The 23,857-nt window shown below is 32.7% G+C and overlaps 1 protein-coding gene across 3 annotated transcripts in view; it reads right to left on the reverse strand.

Annotated features, from left to right (window-relative positions):
* Positions 1 to 23,857, reverse strand: part of BMP2K (BMP2 inducible kinase) — a 205,909-nt gene that overhangs the window by 7,438 nt on the left and 174,614 nt on the right. For 2 of the 3 annotated variants that reach the window (XM_077143053.1, XM_077143056.1), the window contains exon 15: positions 17,668 to 17,778. The exons of the other annotated variant lie outside the window; for it this stretch is intronic. In XM_077143053.1, the coding sequence (XP_076999168.1) occupies positions 17,668 to 17,778 (111 nt within the window). The remainder of the gene's footprint in view (positions 1 to 17,667; positions 17,779 to 23,857) is intronic. 3 annotated transcript variants of the gene reach the window in all.

Here is a 23,857-nt window from a genome sequence, read left to right on the forward strand (position 1 = left end):
ATACATACAGTTACAATAAAGGAAGTTTCATAGAAAAATAAATGTGTGTAAAATTTGTTCACTCACATTTTCTTATTTTAAAGACCACTTTACTACATGCTATACACTAGTATACACTGGTCAGTGAAACAATGTCTGCCTCCAGGATTTTACGATCAAGTCTGGAGAATAGCAAATAAGTAAACACAAATTGTGACCAGAGAAGAGGGGGTGCAGAAATCTGTTCAGGATAGTCAGTGAAGGCTTCTCTAAGAAAAAGCTAGCCAGGCAAAGAACAGACAGAAAACTGCTTCAGGTAAAAGCAATAGGATGTATGAAGCCAATTTTAAGAGAGGTTGGCATGTTGTAGGGAGAAAATAGGCCAATGTAATTAGGTTAACACTTGTAAATGATATGGCAAGAAAGATAAGGGAAAGGCTCAGGTCATGAAGGTTCCTTTAAGGCCTTGATATGGATCTTATCCTAAATTCAGTCTATAGTGGAAAACCATTAAAAGGTTTTGACATGTGTGTCATGATCATATTATAGTTCAAAAGGAAAGCTACTGTGTAGAAAAAAAGAAAGACGGAAGGGGGTGTCAAATAGTGGGGAGATCAGGAAAAAGGAAATTATAGTAGTCAAGCTAGAGATGATGGTAACCTTCCTGAGGATGATGGCAATAGAGATACAAGTGGGAGAATTAAAGAAAGGCCAAAGGAAAAATCCAGATGAATACTGGTACTATTGACATACAAAAGAGCCAGTAAAGAATAAGTTGAGAAATGGATATTATCAAGAGTTTGGTTTTGGACACCTTAAGCTTGAGCCATCTGTAAGACATTTAAATGTGAGCAGTTAGATATTGTAGCTTGAGCTCAGTGGTTGGTATCTGGTGGAAGAGAATAGATTCTGGAGTCAGAGGGTATTCAGAGAGACAACCTGAAACTGAAGGAAATCACCTAGTTAGAAAGTGAAAAGAAGAAAAAGGTCCAGCACTGAGCCCTCAGGTATAAAATATTTAAAAGTCAGTAGATGAAGAGGAACCTGTAAGGCACACTGAAAAGTACAGAGTCGGAGAGGAGGACCAAAACTGAGTGCAACATCATAGAAGCTGAGAAGAAAACTGGGCTGGATGGTAGGTACAAAGAGGTCCAGGGAACTGAGGACAGGAAATGGCCACTGGACCTGGTCTTGACGTGAATAGGGGCCTGAGGAGTAGGAGAGAAGAAAAGAGAATACAGACAGGTTACACTTGTATTCCAATATAATCTGAGTTTTAAAAAACCAGCCAAGGGTATAACTACTGTATCTATTAATAAAGACACAGAAGAAAGCCAAATCAAATGCATATTCTCAAGTTTGACTTCTTACTGCAAACTTCTAATACTAAAAACAAAGATTCTCTTTACGTTAGCTTTAGAATTTATTTTCTTGGATTTTGATCAAAAGCAAAATATGTAATGGTTTCAGAACACTTCCACCAATCACCCCTCACTCTGGTCATTTCCTCTATAGGATACATACTAACTTATTACCTCCTAAGGCTATGGACCTACAGAAAGTCAAAACTTGCAGATCACCCCTCATGCCGCCTCCTCATGGATGCCTTCAGTACCATTGTTTCCCAAAGTGTGTTGTACAGAACACTATTCCTACAAGCAACCAGACCAAACCCTTCTGTGGTCTCAGGCAACTGAGTTTATGAAATGCTGCATGCTATATAGTGTCTCCATCTGAAAATGCTCATTATAAGCATTTATAATGCTTATACACTGATACAATGCTTTTATAATGCTTATATATTTATATAATGCCTATATACTTACATAATGCTTATATAGTGATAAGTCCTACCAAAGAACTTAATTTTGTGAAACCTCAGATTTCCAAAGGCTAAGAACGATTATACAGGGGTTCAAGGGTAGTTCAGGGGTAGAATTCTTGCCTGCCATGTAGGAGATCCGGGTTCAATTCCTGGCCCATGTACATCCCAAAAAAACAACCAAAACAAACAAAATTCAACAAATAGTGCTGCAATAACAGGATACTCACATGGAAAAATAATGAAATGTGACCCCGCCATACAGCATACAAAAAAAAAAAAAAAAAAACAATTATACAAAAAGCACTTTGGGAAAATGCCATTCTATAGCTTCTCTGAGAAAATTCCTATTTCTAGGGTACTTAGTTTTGCTTCACAAAACTTACTTTTGCTTCACAGATATTCCATCTTGGATATCATCCTTCAATACCAACTCAAAAACAGTACATTCTTTCCTAATACGCCACCTTCTTTTTGTTATTCTCATATTTTAATCCCAGTCTCATAGTTGTTTCCCTTACCCAACAGGTCAGAACACATCTGTCACTTTCTACTTCTCACTGCTTGCCCTTTGTCAGCTTCTAAGTTTCATATAGATATATATATTAAAGTGTCACTATGCATGTAAATTTGTGGAGTTTTTTTCACTTACCATTTGTAATGCATCTTCCAGGTCAATATAGTCCATTTTTAAAATTTTGATAGGAACATGAAAATAGTATATATATATATATATATATATATATATATATATATATATATATATACACACCTTTTAACTATTTGTGTATAGAACTTCTAAGTTGTTTCTGTTTTTTTTGGCATTTTAGATAGCACCAATTAATAAAGTAATACCCAGTTACTAAAGTTGGTAATCCACTAACAATCCCTGGCAAGATCATAGCTAAATACTATTTTCTCATCCACAAAATAGGGATTATAGGTTGTTTATTAACAAATAAAAAGTACTTAAAAGAATACCACAAACATCATAAATGCTCAATGAATTTAACTATCATCTCTTCTCTAGGGCAGGGCAAAACTCAATTATTTCATCCATCATACTTCAACCTTCTAGCAACTTTTTTCTATGTTCAGTGGCTGAAGGAGACTCTAAAGGAGAGGGAGGAATAAGAAAGAGGAGGATGTAATCCTACGGCAAATTCAAGAGGAGTTCAGGTATACCCTGGAATGACCAGAAACAAGTAGGTATATAAATGTATATACACACACAATGAAGACGCATTTTGGATCCTGGAAACTATATCTCTGATTTGTAATAGCTATATTTGAAAATACAGTGTAAGAAACTGAAAAGGTCAGCTTTCAAAAAGAGCATGGGGCCACAGTGGCTCAGCAGGCAGAGTTCTCGCTTGCCATGCCGGAGACCTGGGTTTGATTCCTGGTGCCTGCCCATGTTAGAAAAAAAAGAGCATGAAAGGGAACACACAATGATCTCTTAGCCATTTCTGTGGTTTCAGATTACATCCCCTTTTCAGCTGATGTAGAATGACTGGTTTTACTTATTTTATTGCCTTGGCTTCATAAAACTAAAATCACAGATGATCAGAAATACCTAAATTCTTTTTTTCTGCCATAACTCACCCTGACATTGCACAACTGAACATTATTTAAATGTTTGTCTACTTCATCCTTCCTCTCCTTTATAAGCTATTGGGATATCATTACTAGCTAGAATCAAGAGAGGATGAAATTCTCCAAAAGCATATTAAAAGCAATTTAAAAGTTAAGCACATTAAGCACATTAAGCACAATTTAAGACATATCCATATTTCTCCAGTTTAAATTCCAGGCTGCTCATTATAACAATCTTACATAGGTTTCACTTTCTACTCAATCTTTTTGCTTCATTGTGAAACTATAGGAGAGCTGAGAAAGTAATGGGAATTATACAAAAATAAACATTGCTTCAATATATTCTAAGTCCTGTAACAGATACAAAAGACTGTCAAAATTATAAATTATAAAGATGATTATAAATGTACAATGTATATATGTACCTTAAATTGTGACTTTATAACTAAGAGTGTGTGAACTTTTGTTCCATTTCTTTACCTAAACATATTCCTGTAATACAAAATAATAACTCATATTTTCCTACTTGCTTTTTGTGTCAGATTACATCTTTCTAGTAGTTTTATGTTAAATAATATGCATTTGATTTACTATGAAACTTAAATCGGGGTTATTTCAGTGCTTAAGTTAACTTCCCCAAAGAACAGCCTAAATATGTTGCTTTATAAGTCAAAATATCCTAAGTCCAAATAATCCCTGTATTTGTATTATTAACATAAAAACAGCTGTTTTTCAAGGAGGTGGTTGGTGAAGCTATAGTATTTAGGATGGGCACTAGGAACGTGAATTTACAGCATAAACAAATGGTTTTGTGATCAACAGAATTTGCCCATGATCATACCTCAGTTACATCTTTTCTAAAGCAAATTTCACATATTGACCAATTTTTATTTTTGGTTCAAAGTAGGAATTCCTTCTTCCTTAAACTAAAAAAGGTAAAATAATGTTTTGATAGCTTCTAGTCAGCATATTCTTTTTGTTTTGTGCCTTGAAACTACAAACTGTAGAAAATTTCAACTTTTGACCATTTTAGCAAATTATATTTTAATCAGTGATACTGAAACAAGTTTACTGATTATGCAGTTATTTAATAACAAGTCCTGCAAAAACCATGTGACCAGCAAGAATCTATTAACAAATCTTAGCAAAAGGTCAATCAACTGCAAGTTATTAGACGCTGTTCCCCAAATAAGAAAAACCAGTAGGTCATTAGTCAAAACATAATATTAAGTAGATTGTAAGTGAAAAAAATGCAATAGTGAACATATTAATATATTCCTTTTATTTATAAGTAAAGCATAGTATAAAAATTTCTTTAAACTTGCTCATGCACTTAACAAGAATGATTTTCCACCTTTTAAAAAGATTTTCAAAGATTCAATATTATGGATTGAATTATTTTATTACTATCTGGCTTTCAGAGCCTAGACTAAAAATCATAAAGTTACTCGTTTTCAGATAATTGAAACTTTTACTGAAGGTTTACATCAACTTAACAGAAAAATTTGGACCAGGATGTAGCTCTCCTAACATCTAGTGCAATGCTCTTTCAATTCTTTACTTGTACTGAATTCCATTATCTGAAATAATAGCAAATATTCATCTTTTAAAGTTGGGTATTATTCTTACGAACAAAATTCACTTGGAGCCAAATACTGAGAGTAAGGTGAGTGACTAAGATAGACAATGCAGCCTTGGATTAATAAGAACAACAATGATAGGTTGTGACTTCTCAAGTTAAGTGTGGCACAAAATGTTAGAGCAATGGAAGTTCCAAGAGGATTAGTGCTTATTTGTACACATACACTCTGCTGTATTTAAAATTATTCTCCTGCTTTATGGCGTCATTCCTTTATATACTTCATATATAAAATTTCAAGACAGTCATTCAAAGCTCACTAAAGTAATGCTTCGATTATTAGTACTGTCAGTAAAATAATAAGCACCTACTAAGTAAGTACCAAGTGAATAACTTTTTCTAAAAATATATAGCATATTTCCCTTCCTTAAATGAAAATGTTCTTTGATGACCATGTTCTTTTTGGAATCATTCATTACTCAGTGCTTTACCTTCCTCATCTGTAATGTAGGAATAATAGTAGAGTTCACCTCATATAATTGTAGCAAGATTACATGTGAGAATACACATAAAGTGCTGAGAAGAGTTCCTGTCCTATTGTAAGTACTCAGTAAAGTTATTATTACTGCTACTGTATTATGTGGTATCTCATTCATTCCATTATTTCATGGTTATTTATGGGACAACTTCTATGTACTTCTAATGGTACCAAAAGACACTTAAGGATGAATTAAAGAGAATAGGACTTAGCATTGTCAAATGCACAAATACAGTGTCAAAAGTTTTTCATACATTATCTTTTAACTTCCACAAAATCATTAGGATGAAAATGCTCTATAACATTTGCTGTGATCTTTCCTAAAGTTTTATTTCTCTTCAGTCTTATTAACCACATCTTCAAATTTTTCTTCTTGCTTTCTGTCTCAAATCATCATCATAGCTTCCTATCACTTCAAAGATAAGCATTATTGCCACCCAAAACTCAGTCCTTTGCTTTCTCTATTCTACTTCTATCTTTTGATTACCTTAATCTTGCATAGCTTCAACTGTATCTTGAAAACATAAAATAAAGAGGGATTTTTAGAGATTTAGTCTTACCTCTTTTTTCTATAAGGTGTTTGAGATAGGGAATTTTGAATGACTTGCCAAAGTTTAAGTCTCTATATATTAAGCTAGCAGTTTCTCTGCTGATGACTTGGCTCTGTATCACTAGTTTAAAACTCTCATCTGTATATTCTATAATTAAACTACCAATAGAATATCATCATCAATAGGAATTCAACATTATCTTATAATCAACTCACTTCAAAATACAAGTACACAGCATTGCCCCATATAGCAATTGTTAAAAATTCTGAAAAAGTGCAATTAAGAATCAAATGATGCAGATCTGGTTAGGACTAAGGTAAATTAGACTAAAGGGTAAAGGTATGATATTGAATGTCTTTTAAAACGTCAACTTTTGTGTGAGACCAAAAGAGATGTTTATTTGGTGCAAAGGTAAAGGATGATATTGAATGTCTTTTAAAATGTCAACTTTTGTGTGAGACCAAAAGAGATGTTTATTTGGTGCAAAATTTATATTTTCTGTAGCACACTAATTAAACTTGTATGGTCAGTTTATTTGAACACCACAATTACATGGAACCTTGAATAGGGAGTGAAATCTCATTGATTTGTATAGCTTAGTGTGATGCCCCAATACACTCCAGAGTACTTTGGGCAGAGAATAGAAATGTATTTGCAAAGCCTCCTTGAAGGACTGGGGAGAAATGTGGAAATATTAAACATCCCCACCTGAGAAATCCCAGATATTCTTGCAAAGCACTGGGAACTACCAATTTAATAGGCCAAGCCCTTAATCTTGGGACTTGCCCTTATGAAATTCCTAATGCAGAGGAAAATCTAAGTACTTAAAATATGCCTAAGAGTCACCCCCAGAGAGCCTCTTTTGTTGCTCAGATGTGATCTCTCTTTCTAAGCCAACTCTACAAGTGAACTCACTACCTTCCCCACTCCCTACGTGGGACATGACTCCCAGTGGTGTAAATCTCCCTTGCAACATGGAACATTACTCACAGGGATAAGTCTGGCCCCAGCATCATGGGATTGAGAATGTTTCCTGACCAAAAGGGGAAGAGAAATGAAATAAAATTTCAGTGGCTGAGAGATTTCAAATAGAGTCAAGAGGTCATTCTGGAGGTTATTCTTAGGCATTATATAGATATCCCTTTTTAGTTTTTAGTGGATTAGAATAGCTAGAAGGAAATATCTGAAACTGTTGAACTATATTCTAGTAGCTTTGATTCCTAAAGACAATTGTTTATTTAACTATACAGCTTTTATAGTTTGACCGTAGTTGTGTGAAAACCTTGTGGCTAACATTCCATTTAATCAGTGTTCGGACAGATGAGTAAAAAAAATAAGGACAATAAATAAATAAACAGTGTTGAAGGGGGATAAAGGGAATGAGATGTTTGGGGTGTTCTTTTTCAATTTTATTTTTATGTTGAATGTATTTTTTTGGAGTAATGAAAATGTTCTAATATTGACTGTGGTGATGAATGCACAAACATGATGATACTGTGAACCAATGATTGTTCACTTTGGATGATTATAGTGTATGTGAGTATCTCTCAATAAAATCACATTAAAAAATATATATAACCACAGATTTGGTATCCCCTTTACAAGCCATGCCTGAGAAGTAATATATACTAATAGAATGAGCACTGTATTATTTCTACTTCAGTAAATAGTGGTTTGTTGAACTGTATGATGAGTGCTTTGGGTTAAAGAGTATTTTATAGTCTTTAGGGTTAAATTCTAGAAATATCATTATAAAGATTTATTAGCAAATGAAAGAATATTCAACTATACAAATTCATAGCAAATCAACTTCTCCATATAAGACTCAGTTCCCTTATCTATAAGGTAGGGGGAATGATGGAACTTACCTGATAAAGCTCGACATTAAATAAGATAAAATTCATTATAAATCTTAGTGAAAGCTCATTAAATATTAGGGTGTGTGTGATAAAGAGAGAGGTTAGATTACCAAAGTATTCTTTGATAATGATTTGAATTCAGGAAACAAAGCAAGGTACTTTACAGAATACAAAGATGAATAAGAGAATTCCTGACTTCCAGAAACTTATCATTCACTTTAACAGTTGGACAGATTTATATCTTCAGAAACCCATATGCTGATACTGATTCTATTGATCTGGAAAATGGACCAAGGCAAAAACCATTGGGAGGATTTGGAGAACAAGTTAACCTCACCAAATACAAGAATATGAATATTTCCATTTTAGCCTTTTGAGTTTTCATAGAAGGCAATTTTTAAGTTTAAATTTCAAGGACATCAGTCTTACATAATACAAAAAAAGGTTTTCAAATCTCAACACAAAATGTGTAGGTTAGATTTTCATTTGTTATGGTATTCTTTTAAACAAATACTTGACCTACTTAATGCCACACTATTTTAAATATATCGAGCAAAATATGAATTCTTAAATAAACGAACCTTCATAAATGATACCAAAAACTTCAAAATATTCAAGAAATGTCAGATGTGGGAAGGGGTATGTTTCTAGCACACGATTCCCATTACCACTGTTGTAATCAGGTATCCGTCTTTCAGAGGACAGTTGTCTCTCAGTTATAAAACAGGTGGTACATTTTTAATCATTTAAGAAGCTTCCAGTTTGAAGGAAATGTTGTTTCAATGTTCTTTTCTTAGCAATCAGATTATAGAGAATGGATTGTTTGAAACTGCTTTGTAATTACATGCCTTCTGGTGTTCCATCAGTTAGGGTATATAAAGAAGGAACCACAGAATTATAAAGCTCACTTTGAATTGATAGTATACTGCCTGCCATCATTTCCCAGCAATTTATCATGTCAGGCCCAAGGATTAGGGGATTAGGAGAATGTTTTATCAAAATCTGTACAATTTTTTGAAGACATATTCAGCCAAGTGACAGGGTTTGAGTATAGGAAGAGAATCTTTCTTGTGAACAGTATTTTCCAGTCAGATTAAAGATGCTTTTAAACTGACATTTCTATTATGTTACTCATTTTAATGTGGATTTTGCTTTAAAACAGGTCACAACACTTAATGTTTTGCTACTATAGTCAAACAGACCTGATTTCTCCCTATAAAGTATGTAACCTTAAGCAAGATGCTGAGCCTCCATTTTCACTGTATGTATACAATGAATTCAATAAATGGTAAATATTGCTGACAACCTAGAATAAAAACCCTTAGATCTTCAAGAATTATATTCTAGTATTTCATCATGGTTTATAGGATGATCTAGCATTTGAAGTGATAATCTTCCCATGTAAAAATTTCTGTTCCAATCAATATTTGCTATATATAATGTGACCTTCCCCAACCCTAAACTCAAGTTAACTTCCTACTACATAATAGTCAGCGAAGGGGAAGTTTGCCATATCTAATTAAAAGTGAAATGCAAAATCAGAAATCTAAAACTTCAGTGACCTAATTAATATGAAATAAATGTCAAATTCTTCAAAAATAGGTTTAAAATTTCATGAAACCTTCATATGTTTCAGAAGGTGTGGGTGTTTAAAATTGAGTTATCTATGCTATAATAATTAATGCACAGAGCCACAGAATTATACATCTTGTGTTGGTACATAAACTAGCTGAATAACAGTGCCCTGGTTGAAGCAGGTACGGGAATGAATGCCATGCTTTTACTGTGATTTCTAATGAGTATATTCTAGTGAACACTGGTAGCTAATGCTTTAATAAAAGTAGGAACAGCACTATTAGATGGTTGGTGGTAGTAAAGAGCCCCACAAATATTATCTACACTTTATTTAAAGGTTTCATTCAGTTGTTAAGAGAATACCAGCTTATTCTTATTAGAACATTGTAACTCTCCTGACTGGATAGCAGCTGCAAAACTTATTTATGAATAAAGTAGTAAAAATACCACTTGTAACACTACCAACAGCAGCAGCAACAATGAGAGCCATCATTTACTGAGGATGTACATGTTTTGTCTAATATTCTCTCATTTAATCCTTTCAAAGATCCTATTAAGTAGTTAGTATTATCCTCAATTGAAGGTAAAAAAAAAAAAAAACTCTCTAAGATAGGTAATTCCAATATCACATGGTTAATATGTGACAGAACTAAAAGTTGAACCCAGGGCTCTATAATTCCATAGTCAATGGTCTGATATAAACACTAAATTAGTTTAGTAACCTGACATAAAAGGTAAAAATAATTCCAGGATAACTGAAATATCACCTTACAAAATAAAATATTTATGTACAATATCAGATTCTTGATACAATTATTTGAATTTTGCATAAATGGATAATTACAATGTTTAATATTAATAAAGAAGTGTTTAAAAAATAAAAAAGAAAAGATGCTTAATTTTATTGATTTTAAGGCATGGGCCACCAAAATGTTATCTTCAGCTAATCATCTTGAAAGTCTGTAAATGATACCATAAAATAAAGCCACCAAACAAATCAGAAAGACTAATGTATGTGGATCAAACTAAGGTAGGCCAGTTGACTCTATCAGATATGGGGTACATGCAGCTATTAAAGAGATGAAAGAAAATGCACAAAATATTTTGGGCTCTGAACTTAATGGCAGAAGGTTTGGGACCGAGGGTGAGGGGCAAATGCACTCCTCTAGTTGAGGCCTTTTTTTTTAATCAAGACTACCCTTTAGTTTTTCCACTTTTCCACTCTACTCCTATGATAATTACCTAACATCTAAATGCAATTATGTCACCACTTAATACAAAATAAAATTCTTTTTTAGAAGACTTAATCTTTTCCTGTCATCTAGCCCTTGTTGAAGCTAACCCCTTCTGAGCCCAAATAGTAGTGCTAATCCTCAAAGAGCCTGTAATTTACTGTACTTTTTGCATTTTCATTCTCATCTCATAGTTCTAACTCACATGTCTTGTCTCACAAATCTAATCCAGATATGTATTATACTCTAGCTTTCTTAGGATATACCAGGCCCTTAACCTAGCATATTTTTTCTATTTTCCTTCTGGAAAACCCTTATCTTTCAACAATTCACCCTTTACTTGCTTTGTGATAAACTACTTAACTCCTCCCTTCACTGCAACTACCACCTTCCCTGCTTCCCTTCTCTATCACTTCTCGCCCTAGTCCTTCTACTACTTTGTACATTCTTTAATATCACTTGCTAAACATATTATTGACTTATATTTCTTACTAAGTACTTGTTGAAAGATGAATGAATGAATGAGTCTGAGGAGACTGTCCCACTACAATTCCAGTGTGGGGGGGGGAAATATCTAAGAGTAAGGTGAACATGATAAGCAAATTAATAAATCCCCAACAGAAAGGAGATTTGTGAGAACACAAAATGGAACTTAAAGCCAATTTACAAGCAAAAAGTAAAGCAAGGCATGGTGAGGCATAGAACGTTTTTCTTTTTGTAACTTATCTCCAAATTTCTTCATAAATATAATTGTCTTGTTTGCCTTTTACTTTTCCACCATTTTCTCACTCTCTCTTTTACTTTTACAGCTAGAATCCTTTAAAGAAATAACCCACCAATGATATCTTCACTCCTCAACCCCTGAAATCCCAATTCCAACTAGATTATTCTTGCCAAGATCAAATACTTCGTAAATGACAAATCCAGTCACTTTACCTGGGTGAGCATTTCACAAGATATGCTCAATGCTTAAAAAAAAATTGTTTCCTAAGCTCTCCTCTACTTCTCCTCTTGTCTCTATGGTCCTTCCTTCTCTGTATCCTTTCCTATGTCTTCCTTTTAAATGTTAGAATTCTCTGGTTTCTCTCCTCAGCCCTCTTCTAGTCTCTTCTCTCACTCTATATAGTGGCGCCAACTACCATTTTCATAATATTAAATCCAATGTCTGTATCTAGCCAAATTTTCTCTTGAATGCTAGTCCCTGTGTCGAAATATTTATTAACAAGATCTCATTGTCCTACAGACAACTCAAATCCAGCCTATCCAAAACTGACCTCTCCCCTTGACATACCATATATTTCCCCTTTGGGAAGGGCATGCCCAATCAGCCCAACCAGAAATTTGATGATCATTTTAGGTGCCTCTCTTTCCTTCAAAGTCACCTCTCTTCTTCATGTGATTTTAAGTCCCATATTCTGCTTCCATAAGATTTCTCAGGTCATCATTTCAAACATGAAGCATTTTGCAATAGGCTCTGTTTTTTTTGTTTTTGTTTTTGTTTTTGTTTATTTTGGCATGGGCAGGCACCAGGAATCGTACCCAGGTCTCTGGCATGGCAGGCAATAATTCTGCCACTGAGCCACTGTTGCACCACCCTGCAATAGACTTTAATCACTACTTCTCAAACTATCTATATTAAAGGATCAGGTTTGTGTCTTAATTTTGTTTTTAATTTCCAATACGTGGACCAATAAAAATTATTAGAAAAATGAAATGGAAAAAAATATAAAATACAAGCTCCAACTTTTTAATATTTGATTCAACACAAGTAAATTAATTACTTAAATTGCTATGAAAGTTTCTAACCACTTACTCAAAATTTCTGTACTCATCTATTGCGGACCATACTTTTTTTAAGGAGTACCGTCCTAAATGGTCTCCCTGTCTCCAATTTCAACTGTTTAGTTCATATTCTATATAGTCCTTCCATGGTAGTCTTTCTAGAATGTATATTTATCATATTCCTCTCTTGTTAAAAGGCCTTAAATTTCTGTCCATTGCCTCAACATTGTAGGTCCTGCTTACATCTCCAGTTTAATATTTCCCCTCAACTAATAACTGCCAACTTTGAATGCCTGCACTTCACAGAACATAGGAAGTGTCCTTGGGCCTTTGCTCATGATCTTTTCTATGCTTTGAATGCCTGCCTTATCTTTCAAACAAGTATGCACATGTATTCATTTCTTGAGAGTCGCCATATATATTTTAACATTTTTCCCTTGAAGCTTTCCTCATTTCCCAATCTCAGTCCAGGAAGAATGAAGCAACTCTCTGCTTGGCCCTCCCACTGAATATATATGTATCATAGTACCTGCAACCCTTCATTGCATATAGTTTTCATGTCTATCTCTACCTAAACAAACTCTAAGTCACTGAGAAGCAGGGACTCTATCTTTATTATATTACTTTCAGATTTTTAAATGAAACTGTAATAGAAATGTATCCTAATTTAATTAACATCGAGACTATCCCCACATTAACCACAGATGGAAATTAGAAAGTGAAAGAAATAAGAGGCACAAATGAAAACAAGCAATCTGCATATGGTCTGGACATTTAGCAGTAAAAAAAAAATACTATGAAAACATAGTACTAAATGAGAAAAAAGAAGATTGAAAAGTTTTACATACATTATCTTTAACAAGTATAAAAATCAGATCTATACAGAAAACCGAAGTAAATAGGTCAAAATTCAAATAATGGTTGTGATAGTGTATAATGATGAAATTATGAATGTCTTGTCCTATATTTAAATTTTCTCTTATAATTGTGTTTCATTATAAAGTATAATACAAAAGCATAGATGCTTTTGTACATTGCTACATACTGTTCATTACCATTGTTTTTTAAATGGCTGCATTAAATTTCATCTAAACTTGCCATAATTTAATAATTTACTTTTGAATATTTAGATGCTTTAATTTCTGCTTCTACAATAATAATGTTGTGTTGAACCGGGACCTGGCATCATGGGATTGAGAAAGCCTTCATGACCAAAAAGGGGAAGAGAGAAATGAGACAAAATAAAGTTTCAGTGGCTAAAAGGTTTCAAACAGAGTTGAGAGGTTATCCTGGAGGTTATTCTTATGCATTATATAGATATCCCTTTTTAGTTTATGGTATATTGGAATGGCTGGAGGGAAGTACCTGAAACTGCTGAGCTGTGTTCCAGTATCTTTGATTCTTTAAGATGACTGTATAATGATATAGTTTTTACAGTGTGACTGTGTGATTGTGAAAACCTTGTGTCTGATGCTCCTTTTATCAAGGGTATAGACAGATGAGTAAAAAAATAAGGATAAATAAATGAATAAATAATGGGGGGATGGATAAAGGGCAAGAAATTGGGTAGACTGGTATACTGGTTGTCAATAAGAGGGGTAAGGGGTATGGGATGTGTGAGGTTTTTTTTCTTTTTTTTAAATTTCTTTTTCTGGAGTGATGCAAATGTTCCTTCCAAAAATGATCATGGTGATGAATACTACAACTATGTAATGATAGTGTGAGCCATTGATTGTACACCACGTATGAACTGCATGTGTGTGACGATTTCACAATGATATTTTTTAAAATTAGGCTATAGGGTATAAGAGTAAGGAGGGTGAATACTGAAAGCAGACTATAACTGCAACTAATTAAAAAATGTAATTATATAAAAATTAGAATACATTTTAGCAATGATGTTATGGTTATTTTGTTCCATGAACTTCTCAAATGTGGTAGGTATTGTTTGAAAAAAAGGTCTCGGCTGTACCACTATACATCCTAGCTTCTATTAATAAATGTACAGATCCATTTACTCATTTTTTTTAAGTCTTACTTTCAATTTTTTAATCTCTTTTTTTAAAATGTAACAGTTATTTTATTTCTTCTAATACTCACTGCTTCAAGGGAATTCTCAAGCACTAGTATTTTCATAAATTCATTCTAAACTCTCTGGGGTTTCAACCTTGGATCAAAACACTTTTTATCCTTAAAATTTCTAAGCTATTACCCATTAGGAATACTAAACCTTTAAATCTTTTCAAATTAAAAACATGCGTCTATTCCTTTAGTCATTTTAATTGTCTTTCTTCAGTTTCTTTAGATCCTTCTTGAAGAGCAATAACAAGAACTGCATGCAATATATTTCATGTACTGTTTTATATGCCATTCTGGATAATATTTTGCTTTCACATTATCTTTTCCCTATAAAAAACTTACTCACTGGCCAATCAAAGTATTAAAAAAAATATTCTATGGTAGTTCATTGCTTTATTTTTAGTAAGGTATTTGAGAGCTTAAAGTGTAGCAGAAATAGTCACCATTCTATGCTTCTTTTCACTTTGTAAGTGTATTGTTATACCTGCCTCAGTAGAGAAACCTATTTCAAGATGATCTCAAAAAGAACTATGAATTTTATTCTACTTCACTTTTGGTAAAACTATACTTTTCTATTATATATTATATCACATCATATCATATTATACTGTTCTGTTTTTCAGTTCAAGGTTCCTATAATCTAAAGTGCCTTATGATAAGTGATTATCTATTACATATTTCTAATTGTTTTTCTCAGATGCATTTCAACTTAATCTGCCTAGAATTGAACTCATGTGCCACAGACAGTTTTCCCTGAAAAGGGGCAGAATGGGGCCCTATTTTTCTCCTGCATTTCCCATTTCACTTAATGACACTTAGTCACTCATGCCAAAATGCAAAACAATTAACTCCCTTTACTTTACATTACAGATATAGTCAATCTCCAAGTCTTTCACTGCTACTGTCTTGGTTTTGGACATTATCCTTTTTTCCCTTAAATTAGTTTAATAGCATTAGGACAGCATTTATTCCCAACTAGCCTCACTATAGAGGGATCTTTCAAAAATACAAATCTGGTCCGGTATCTCTCCTTTGTCTAAAATCATTAGGCAGAAGGTCACATTGCATTCAGATAAAGTTCAGACACCTTAGTATGGAATGCAAGGTCCACTTAAAATCCCAGCCTTATAAACGTACCTAGTGTCATTTCCCTCTATTTCCCCAACACATTTTGCATTCAGTGATATGTACTGAGTTAAAGGATTTCTCATGCCTGGAGACCACTGCCTATGGTCTCTAACATGCAAACCTCCTTATATCCTTCCAGTCTTAAACTAAGACTGGAAGCTTAAGACTTAGTTTAAGACCCCCTCTGGGAAGCAAAGCATCACCATTTAGTTATGAAGAACTCCAAAAGTGAAAGCCAAGCAAATAGAATAAAGGAGGAGACAAGAAAAAAAAAACAAAAACCTGAACTCAGCAAAAACACAGATGGTACAATAAACATAAAAAAAAAAGTACAAAACTAAAGTAACCTCAGAGAAATGAAAATATATTGCAACCATAAGACAAGTACAAAATGCTACTTTTAAAAAGGAGAAAATACCTCTTGGAAATTAAAAATGTCTGTAAATAAAGTTAAAGAAATTTCCAAGAGGCAAAACTAAATGTAGAAAACAGGAGAAGAATAAATAAAATTAGAGGATTAGTCCAAGAGGATTTACAAAAAAAGAAAATATATGAAAAAATAGGGAATAAAAATTAGCAAAAGATATAACAAAAGAACAAGTTTCTAGACTGAAAAGGCCCTCTAGGTCCCCACTGGACAATGAATTAGAAAAAAAATAGTTTTATATATAAAAATATATAATTTATATATATGTAATATATATTATATATAATAATATAATAAATATTATTCTTTAATATTCAGAACATGTAGTAAAGATACTACAAATTTACAGAGAGAATAACTTTCAAAAAACAAATAGGTCACATCGAAAGGATAAGAGATCAGAATGACATCAGATTTCTTAATAGCCATACTAGAAGCTAGAATACAAAGACACAGTAAGCTGTCTTCCTCAGTTAATGACATCATATTTTTCCTGAAAAAAGACAACTGGTTGAAAACAAACAGAAAAGGCAAGTATAACTGTTTTCAAAAAAATGGCAAACAATTAACCACAGCACATAAAAATAATTAGAAACGCTCTTGATTATTGTGCTAGAGGCTCCAGGTAACCAAATCTGAATGTTGAAAAACTGTAACATTGTCCCAGTATATTCATCAGAAATCCTAACCACCTGATTCTGATGTTAACTCTACAGTCATAAGTTTTTCTTTTGTTATTGTTCTTGTACTTGTTTTTAAATGATAGTGACAATGTTACATATGTTACTTGCCTGAGTGAGAAAAGAAAGGAACAGAACCAAAGAATGTGACTGGCAATTACCTTGAATATATTAAACAAAACTTTTTACCTTCTAATGAAGCATAATTTCTTCCAATATATTTCCCTTTACCAAGAATAAAACTCATTTTTTCCACTATAACCATACACACACACAAATTCATTTATGCTAAAGATGGATCATATTCCATCCTAGTATTTTCAAAAGTGTTAACTGAGTAAGTACTTTGAAGTTATTACTAAATATTTTTAACAATATTTAAATCCGAAACTGAAATCAAAAGAGGGATTTAAGAAGAAAAAAGTAGGTAAAAGAAATTTTAAAAGGCAGCTATAAAGAGGAGTGAATAAATTAGAAAAATAAAGGCTTTTAAAGCAAATGCTAAGTATAAAAATATCTATAAATATATTTTAAGTATCTAAAAGGTAGAGATATTTTCATTTACAGATTTTTTTCAATAGTATCCAATAATCAAGTTGAAAAGAAACAGCATGTTTCTATTACATAAATCTGTCAACACAGAAAAATGCTGACACAGGTGCAACTGAATAATAATTCAATTATTAGAAAGATTGAGAGGCAAAAGAGTATAATAACTTTCTATTATATTTTCTCTAACTAAACACCTGATTCTTACTCTAGCTTTACATTAATAAGGTTTTGTTGTTGTTGATGATGTATTTTTTTAATGGTAGTGATGATGTTATATATGTAACTTGCCTGAGTGAGAAATGAAAGGAACAGAACCAAAAGGATCTTCTGGAGGATGGTTATGAGGAGCAGAAAGTGGGTCTACATTCTTATCTGAGGATGCTCTCTCTTCAAGCCTGTCTGCAAAAATAAGATGAAACAAAACAAAAAATAAAATAAAATAAAATGGTCTTGAAAAAAAAGTGATAAACAGTACAAATAGTGAAAATTAAACACTGTAACAGCCTTTAAAAGTAGGTAAGAATTCACTATTATAAATTTTAGAAATAGTCTTGATTTTCATGCATATTTGTTGCTATATAGGCAAGTTGAACTTTGCAATAGTGCTAGGTTTCACTAAATAAATGTAATTAATCAAATAACTTAGCCTGGTTCTTTTATATATCAGTTATAGTCAACCTGTAACATATCAAAGCTGAACTTAAACCCAGCTTACCAAACATAGTAGTATTTGGCATATTTTCTCCAAAATTACATATGGAAAAAATATTTTAAAATGGTCATTCATACATGAAATAAGTAAATCCTATTTCCCAATAGTAATAAAAAGTAATCCACTGTATTTTCTTGCTCACTTTTCATATTTGTAATAATTACCAAACTATGCGTACACACACACATGCACAAATATACAGAACTATTTCTCTACTAGATTGAAAGCCTTAAGGACTGAGTTAATTTTCTCATCCAACCAATATTTGAGCCCGTTGTACGTTCCAAGCACTTTTCTAGACCCTTGGCATCTAACATCAAAGAAAATAAAGAAAAAACTTCTGCCTTCATGGAGTTTATATGATGGCATAGAAAAAGAAATGGCAAGCCATAAGCATAATAAAAAAATGTATATAGTATGTTAAAAACTAATAAAGTATCCAGAAAAATGTAGTACAGGGAAAAGGAAATGGGGTAAGGAGACAGGTTGCTGTTATAGGATGACTCTAATATTTACAAGGTGTGATTTGAGAAAAAGATGTTAAAGAAGAGAGAGAATGAATCCCTGGGAAAGAACGCTCTAGGGAGAGGAAAAGCTAGAGCAAAGGCTCTAAGGCAGGAGCAGACTAATGAATTAGGCTACATCAGCTTTTCCCCAGCATACCAGTCTATTCCTGCTCCTGGTATGTTGGGGAAACAGCTGATGTAGCCTAATTCACTAGTAACGATCACTTTTTCCCTGTTCTTAAACTCTGCACATAGTAGTAGTTAAATCAATTGTGAACTTCCTGACTTTTATAAGATAGCTCTCTTTCCTCTGATTCTTAGCAATCAAACTTATTATAGGAATATATTCTGCCTCACTTCCAGATATTTCAGTTATCCCCAGGACTAGAGCTTTGACCTACAGCCATACAATTCATGTTAAGCTGAACTATATTTAGGAATTCAATAACTATACTGGTTTCAATTGAGTTCTAAGGGATTGCAGTATGGAAAGAAGGGAAAATTTAAATATAATTGGAATTCCCTAAAAATGACTTGTGACTTTAGAGTGAAGCAAAAAGGCTCCCCAAGATAAAGCAGCATCCCCTAGGACAGTGGATTCCAATCACATAGAGATTTCTTGAAGTGCAGACTCTGACTGACTGGGTCTGGGGTAGGGCTTGAGATTCTGCATGTCAACAAGCTACCAAGTAATACTGACACTCCTGGTCCAGGGACCACATTCTTGAGAAGGCAAAGCCCTATAAGTCTATAATATCCTGAATATACTTAATTACTGCTATAGACATATACTTTTTTAAAACATTTATGTTTATGGATGGAATTATTAGCTTTTATGGCTAAGGCTAACTCTACAATATCCAAATGAAACTTTGGGTTATTTACATTTTTACTTAAGAAAATCCTGTTGAAGCACTAAGAAATGTTTGATTGAAGCACTAATGTTTAGTTCCTGAACACATCTGACAACTGCTTTATGCACTAACAAAATGCCCAAAACTTAAGTGCTACTTTTCAAATCAAATAGCCCAATGGATAACCATAAAAATATGTTTTAGATGTTATTTTTCAAGATATTTCTTGTATACTTACTTAATTCAGGAAATCAGTAGCAAATACTCATTGTACCATGAAAAAAAAAGCTATTACATTTTGTTGTTCAACACCTATTGAAGAGAAGCTAGACTCTTATAGCATATTTCTGAAAAGGTAAAGTTGGAGAATAACATATATGATCAGGAGTCCCTAACTTTTGTGGTGGGGAGCCACAATCAAACCTTAAGGAAGTCCTCACTAAGTCATAGAGAATACCTACCTGTGGTTACCTACTGTATCAGGCCTGAATGCATTTTTAGGAGTAACCGTAAAGCCAGGCCTTATTCCTAGTATCAGAGTCTTGGGCTTCACACTCACCCCATCCCCATCCTTTCTCCATCCCCCAAATTCTGACGTACAAAGGAAGGTGCAAAGGAAAGAGGGAATGAGGCCTAAGGACAAATGAGAAAGAATGTCTCTCTGTATACATTCAGGATAGTCATAGCATATCAATATTCAAAAGTCCTTATTCTTCAAGACAAAGACTATGTAGGTACTTAGGTCTGAATTAGGACCAGACTTGCTTTACAAACCATCTAACTGCCAGGGTACCTGTATAAAATGTGGTTACCTGGGCTTTATCAAAGACCTAATCAGATTATTTGAGGTAGATGCTGGGTATCTATATTTTAACAAACTTTCCAGGTTTATAAACCACTATTATACCAATAGGTTCCCAGCTTATAAAACAGTGAAGTTACTGCTAAGGTTCTTTGAGAATCCTTATGCACTGTTATATTATCTCCATCAAGTTATGGTAAATGTACAAGCTGCACCATGTAGTTATGACAAGTGTATAAACATTATAATGTACAAATGACAAACATTTTTGATTGGGTTCTAGGAGACACTGTTCTATGAAAAGTTAATTTATCCAATTATTCCAAAACAGGAATCTGAATTCACTATAGAGTTTTCATTGTTCCATAAAACATAAAATCAATTTTTCAATGGAAGATTTTTAAAAAATCATTTAGATTTGTAAAATTTACATGATAATCTGGATCCCAAAGCACAAAACAGAAAACACAAAATAAATATACAAATAAAATTGTCAAGGCTACTTTTCAAAATACACAGTTAACCCAAAATGTACTTAAGTACCATTTTCAAATAATTGGTTTTCATTAGATTAGGGCAAAAATTAGGCTTGATTTGTTTGACATAAAAAACTTACCTCATCCTGCCTTCCCAAAAGGACTGTGTTGATGAATAAAGATAGTATCTTTTTGAGAATTTTAACTGATAGAAGTAAAATTACAGGGTTTAAAAATCCTAGAATCAAAGTATATTCCGTATCATAAAATTAATATACTCTTTAAAAAGTTAATTCAGCAGCTTATAAGGATAGTGGCCTACATGGCAAATGTACTAATATACTGAAGAAACAGTAATAGGTCTGAATTATCTTTAAGGTGAGTTTATGTATTACAAAGAGCTAATTATAGATTCAGATGTTTATATATAATGTGTTCTGTGGCTTCATAGAAAAACAACACATTCAATAGAATTTGAAGAGCTGCCACAGTCTAGTGTTTCCTATTCTTCCAAGTTACGTTGATACAATTTTAAAAAGAAGCAAAAAAAATAAATAAATCCACTATCTACAAGAAAAAATATTGTTACAATTAGTGCTACATAACTGAGCAAATGCAATTTAAAAAATTTCCTGAAGTAAACACCTGTATTGTAATTAATATGAATGTATAAATGTTATGATTATTAGGTTTCCAAAAATTTGTATACTAACCTGGATGTTTTAGTAAAACAATGAAAAATACAAGCTTATAGTTTTAAAAATACTGAGACAAGCTTTATTACTAATGCTTCATCTTGACTTGATGTTTTGGTGTTAATAGGAACAGGTACAAAAAAATTCCCAACCATAAACAATTAATAGTTACACTGAAAATAAAAGCAAAGAGAAAATAATCCATTTTATGTCAAATCCCTTTGCCACCTGGAATATGGAATCAACTTGTTTCAAAAATCATTAAAAAAGAATTTTTGTTACCAATTACTAATATTTTGGAATTATGGAATTTCAGAAAACTATATCATTTTAAAATGATCTTCTGAATAAACACACAAAAAAATACTTCCTAAACAGCATATCCTTTTGTTTGTTTGCTTAGTAAATAATCATGTAGAATTCTAAGAGTAAGACATCAAATGGCAGAGTATTAGTCTGAACAATCAATATGTGGGGCAATGCTTATATTTTTAAGGGTCAGTGGTGCTCAGTTTCTCATAGGAAAAGGATTCCATAAACTACATATAGATTATTTTAGGAAGAATTCTGAAAAATTGTTGATAAATATTTGTGCCAAGAAAAAAAGTACAACTACTCTATTTGAAGTCTTAAATGCATCAATTATTTATTATTTACTTTGAAAAAAAGTTGTTAAGGACAACCAACCAGTAATGACCAACCATCAATTTTCATTGCATAGTTAGTCTTCTACTGAAACTCCAAAGTTCTGGAAGACGTCTTTTGCTCATCAGTGTAATTTAGACCCTATCAAATAGATCAAATATTAGATACCTTATTGCTATGAGTGAAAGAGGTACTAAAATGATTGAATATTTCAATTAAGTAAAACTTCGGGAGAAGTCTTTCTAAATATATTCTACACATTCTTGATTTTTTATAAACTATATTAAACACAGTTCACCTTTTTCGAATCCCATTACCTTGACTACCAATTATTAAGGGAAAAACGGATCATTTTTCCACCTCCTTCCTTCTTGTTATCAGTCACTTCTGCTGACTTTTTGTTTGTCTACAAAGTCCCTGCTAATCTGGTTTTTAAACTGCAAGCTGAAAAACCTGATAATTTAAATACAATTTAGAAGCATTGCTTAAAGGCCAATAACCTCTCAAATCAGAGTAAAAAGAATTCTATAGAAGGTGAGGAAAAGGGAAGCAGTGCCCATTCCTTTAAAGATATTATTTCATTTAATTCTCTTGACAACCCTGTGAGATAGCTATCCTCATACCCATTTTATAGATGAGGAAATGAGACTCAGTGGTTAAGTCTGATGTGCCGATTTCAGTGCATCAGCTTTGTGGCAGTGATTAGAGTAGTTCAGGAATCATCTGGGCAGCTTTGACCTTCAGATAAAAAGCTTCTCCCTACACTTTTATTTGGAACTTATTATCTTTCCATAATGAACATTGGATGAAGTCTGAACTCTCTTTTGCACACACCTGTACACATTTGCAAGCAAATTACACATACCTGTTACCTGACCTTGAAGTTTGAAAGTAAATAGCTGGTTAAGAGTTGTACATACTAAATCCAATTTATATAAAGTCAAATACCACGCATACATATACATTATATGCCATTTTTGTCCATACCAAGTAAATAACAGTGGATGTCATTACAAATTCTAGGGAGCTTAGAATAATACATTTTTATAAGGTACAAAAGAATGTGATTACTCTACCCATTCCATAAGTTGATAAAAGAAAAGGATAACAAACAGAAGAAGTAGAAAATACTGATTTAGCAAACCTTTAGTTACTATCCTGGTCAGAACACATAAAAATGAATATTCTAATTTTACCTTTTGCTTTAAAAATAATTTTACAAATTACAATGGTTTTATTATCCCCATAAGTCTCCCTGCTACCACCCTCTACTCCCCAAAGAGAGAAATACTTTATTTCCTTTTTTAAAACCTTGTTTTTGGGGCAACTCAACATAAATTCTAGGAAAAATGCCAAACAAAAAAGTTGTGGTTACAAAATTTTTGTTTTAATAAAAAGATGAATGATTGGTTTTACCAAAGTTAACATATCTTTATTAAAAGCTCAGACTAATTTTTATATCTGCATTTGATCATCAATTTAATTTTTCTTAGTCACTTAGCCAATATGTAAAATACAAACCCCAAACAACTATTCTTACATGAATTTGGAGCATTTATAAATTTTACATAAAATATATACCAATGTGGAACAAAGCATTTTATCTAATAAATGTTCTCATAAGGCCAGATACCTAAAATTAAATAAAAACTAGGAATCATAAACTGAAGACAATTAAGACCTTTTCACATGCAAAAGGTGATAACATATGTATGTTCACAAGAGCACACACACACCTCAGATACCTGAAAATTATCTACAAACTGTGGAAGTGAGCTTTTTGCTCCA

This window comes from Tamandua tetradactyla, chromosome 24 (assembly GCF_023851605.1).
Source record: "Tamandua tetradactyla isolate mTamTet1 chromosome 24, mTamTet1.pri, whole genome shotgun sequence".
NCBI classification, from domain to species: Eukaryota; Metazoa; Chordata; class Mammalia; order Pilosa; family Myrmecophagidae; genus Tamandua; species Tamandua tetradactyla.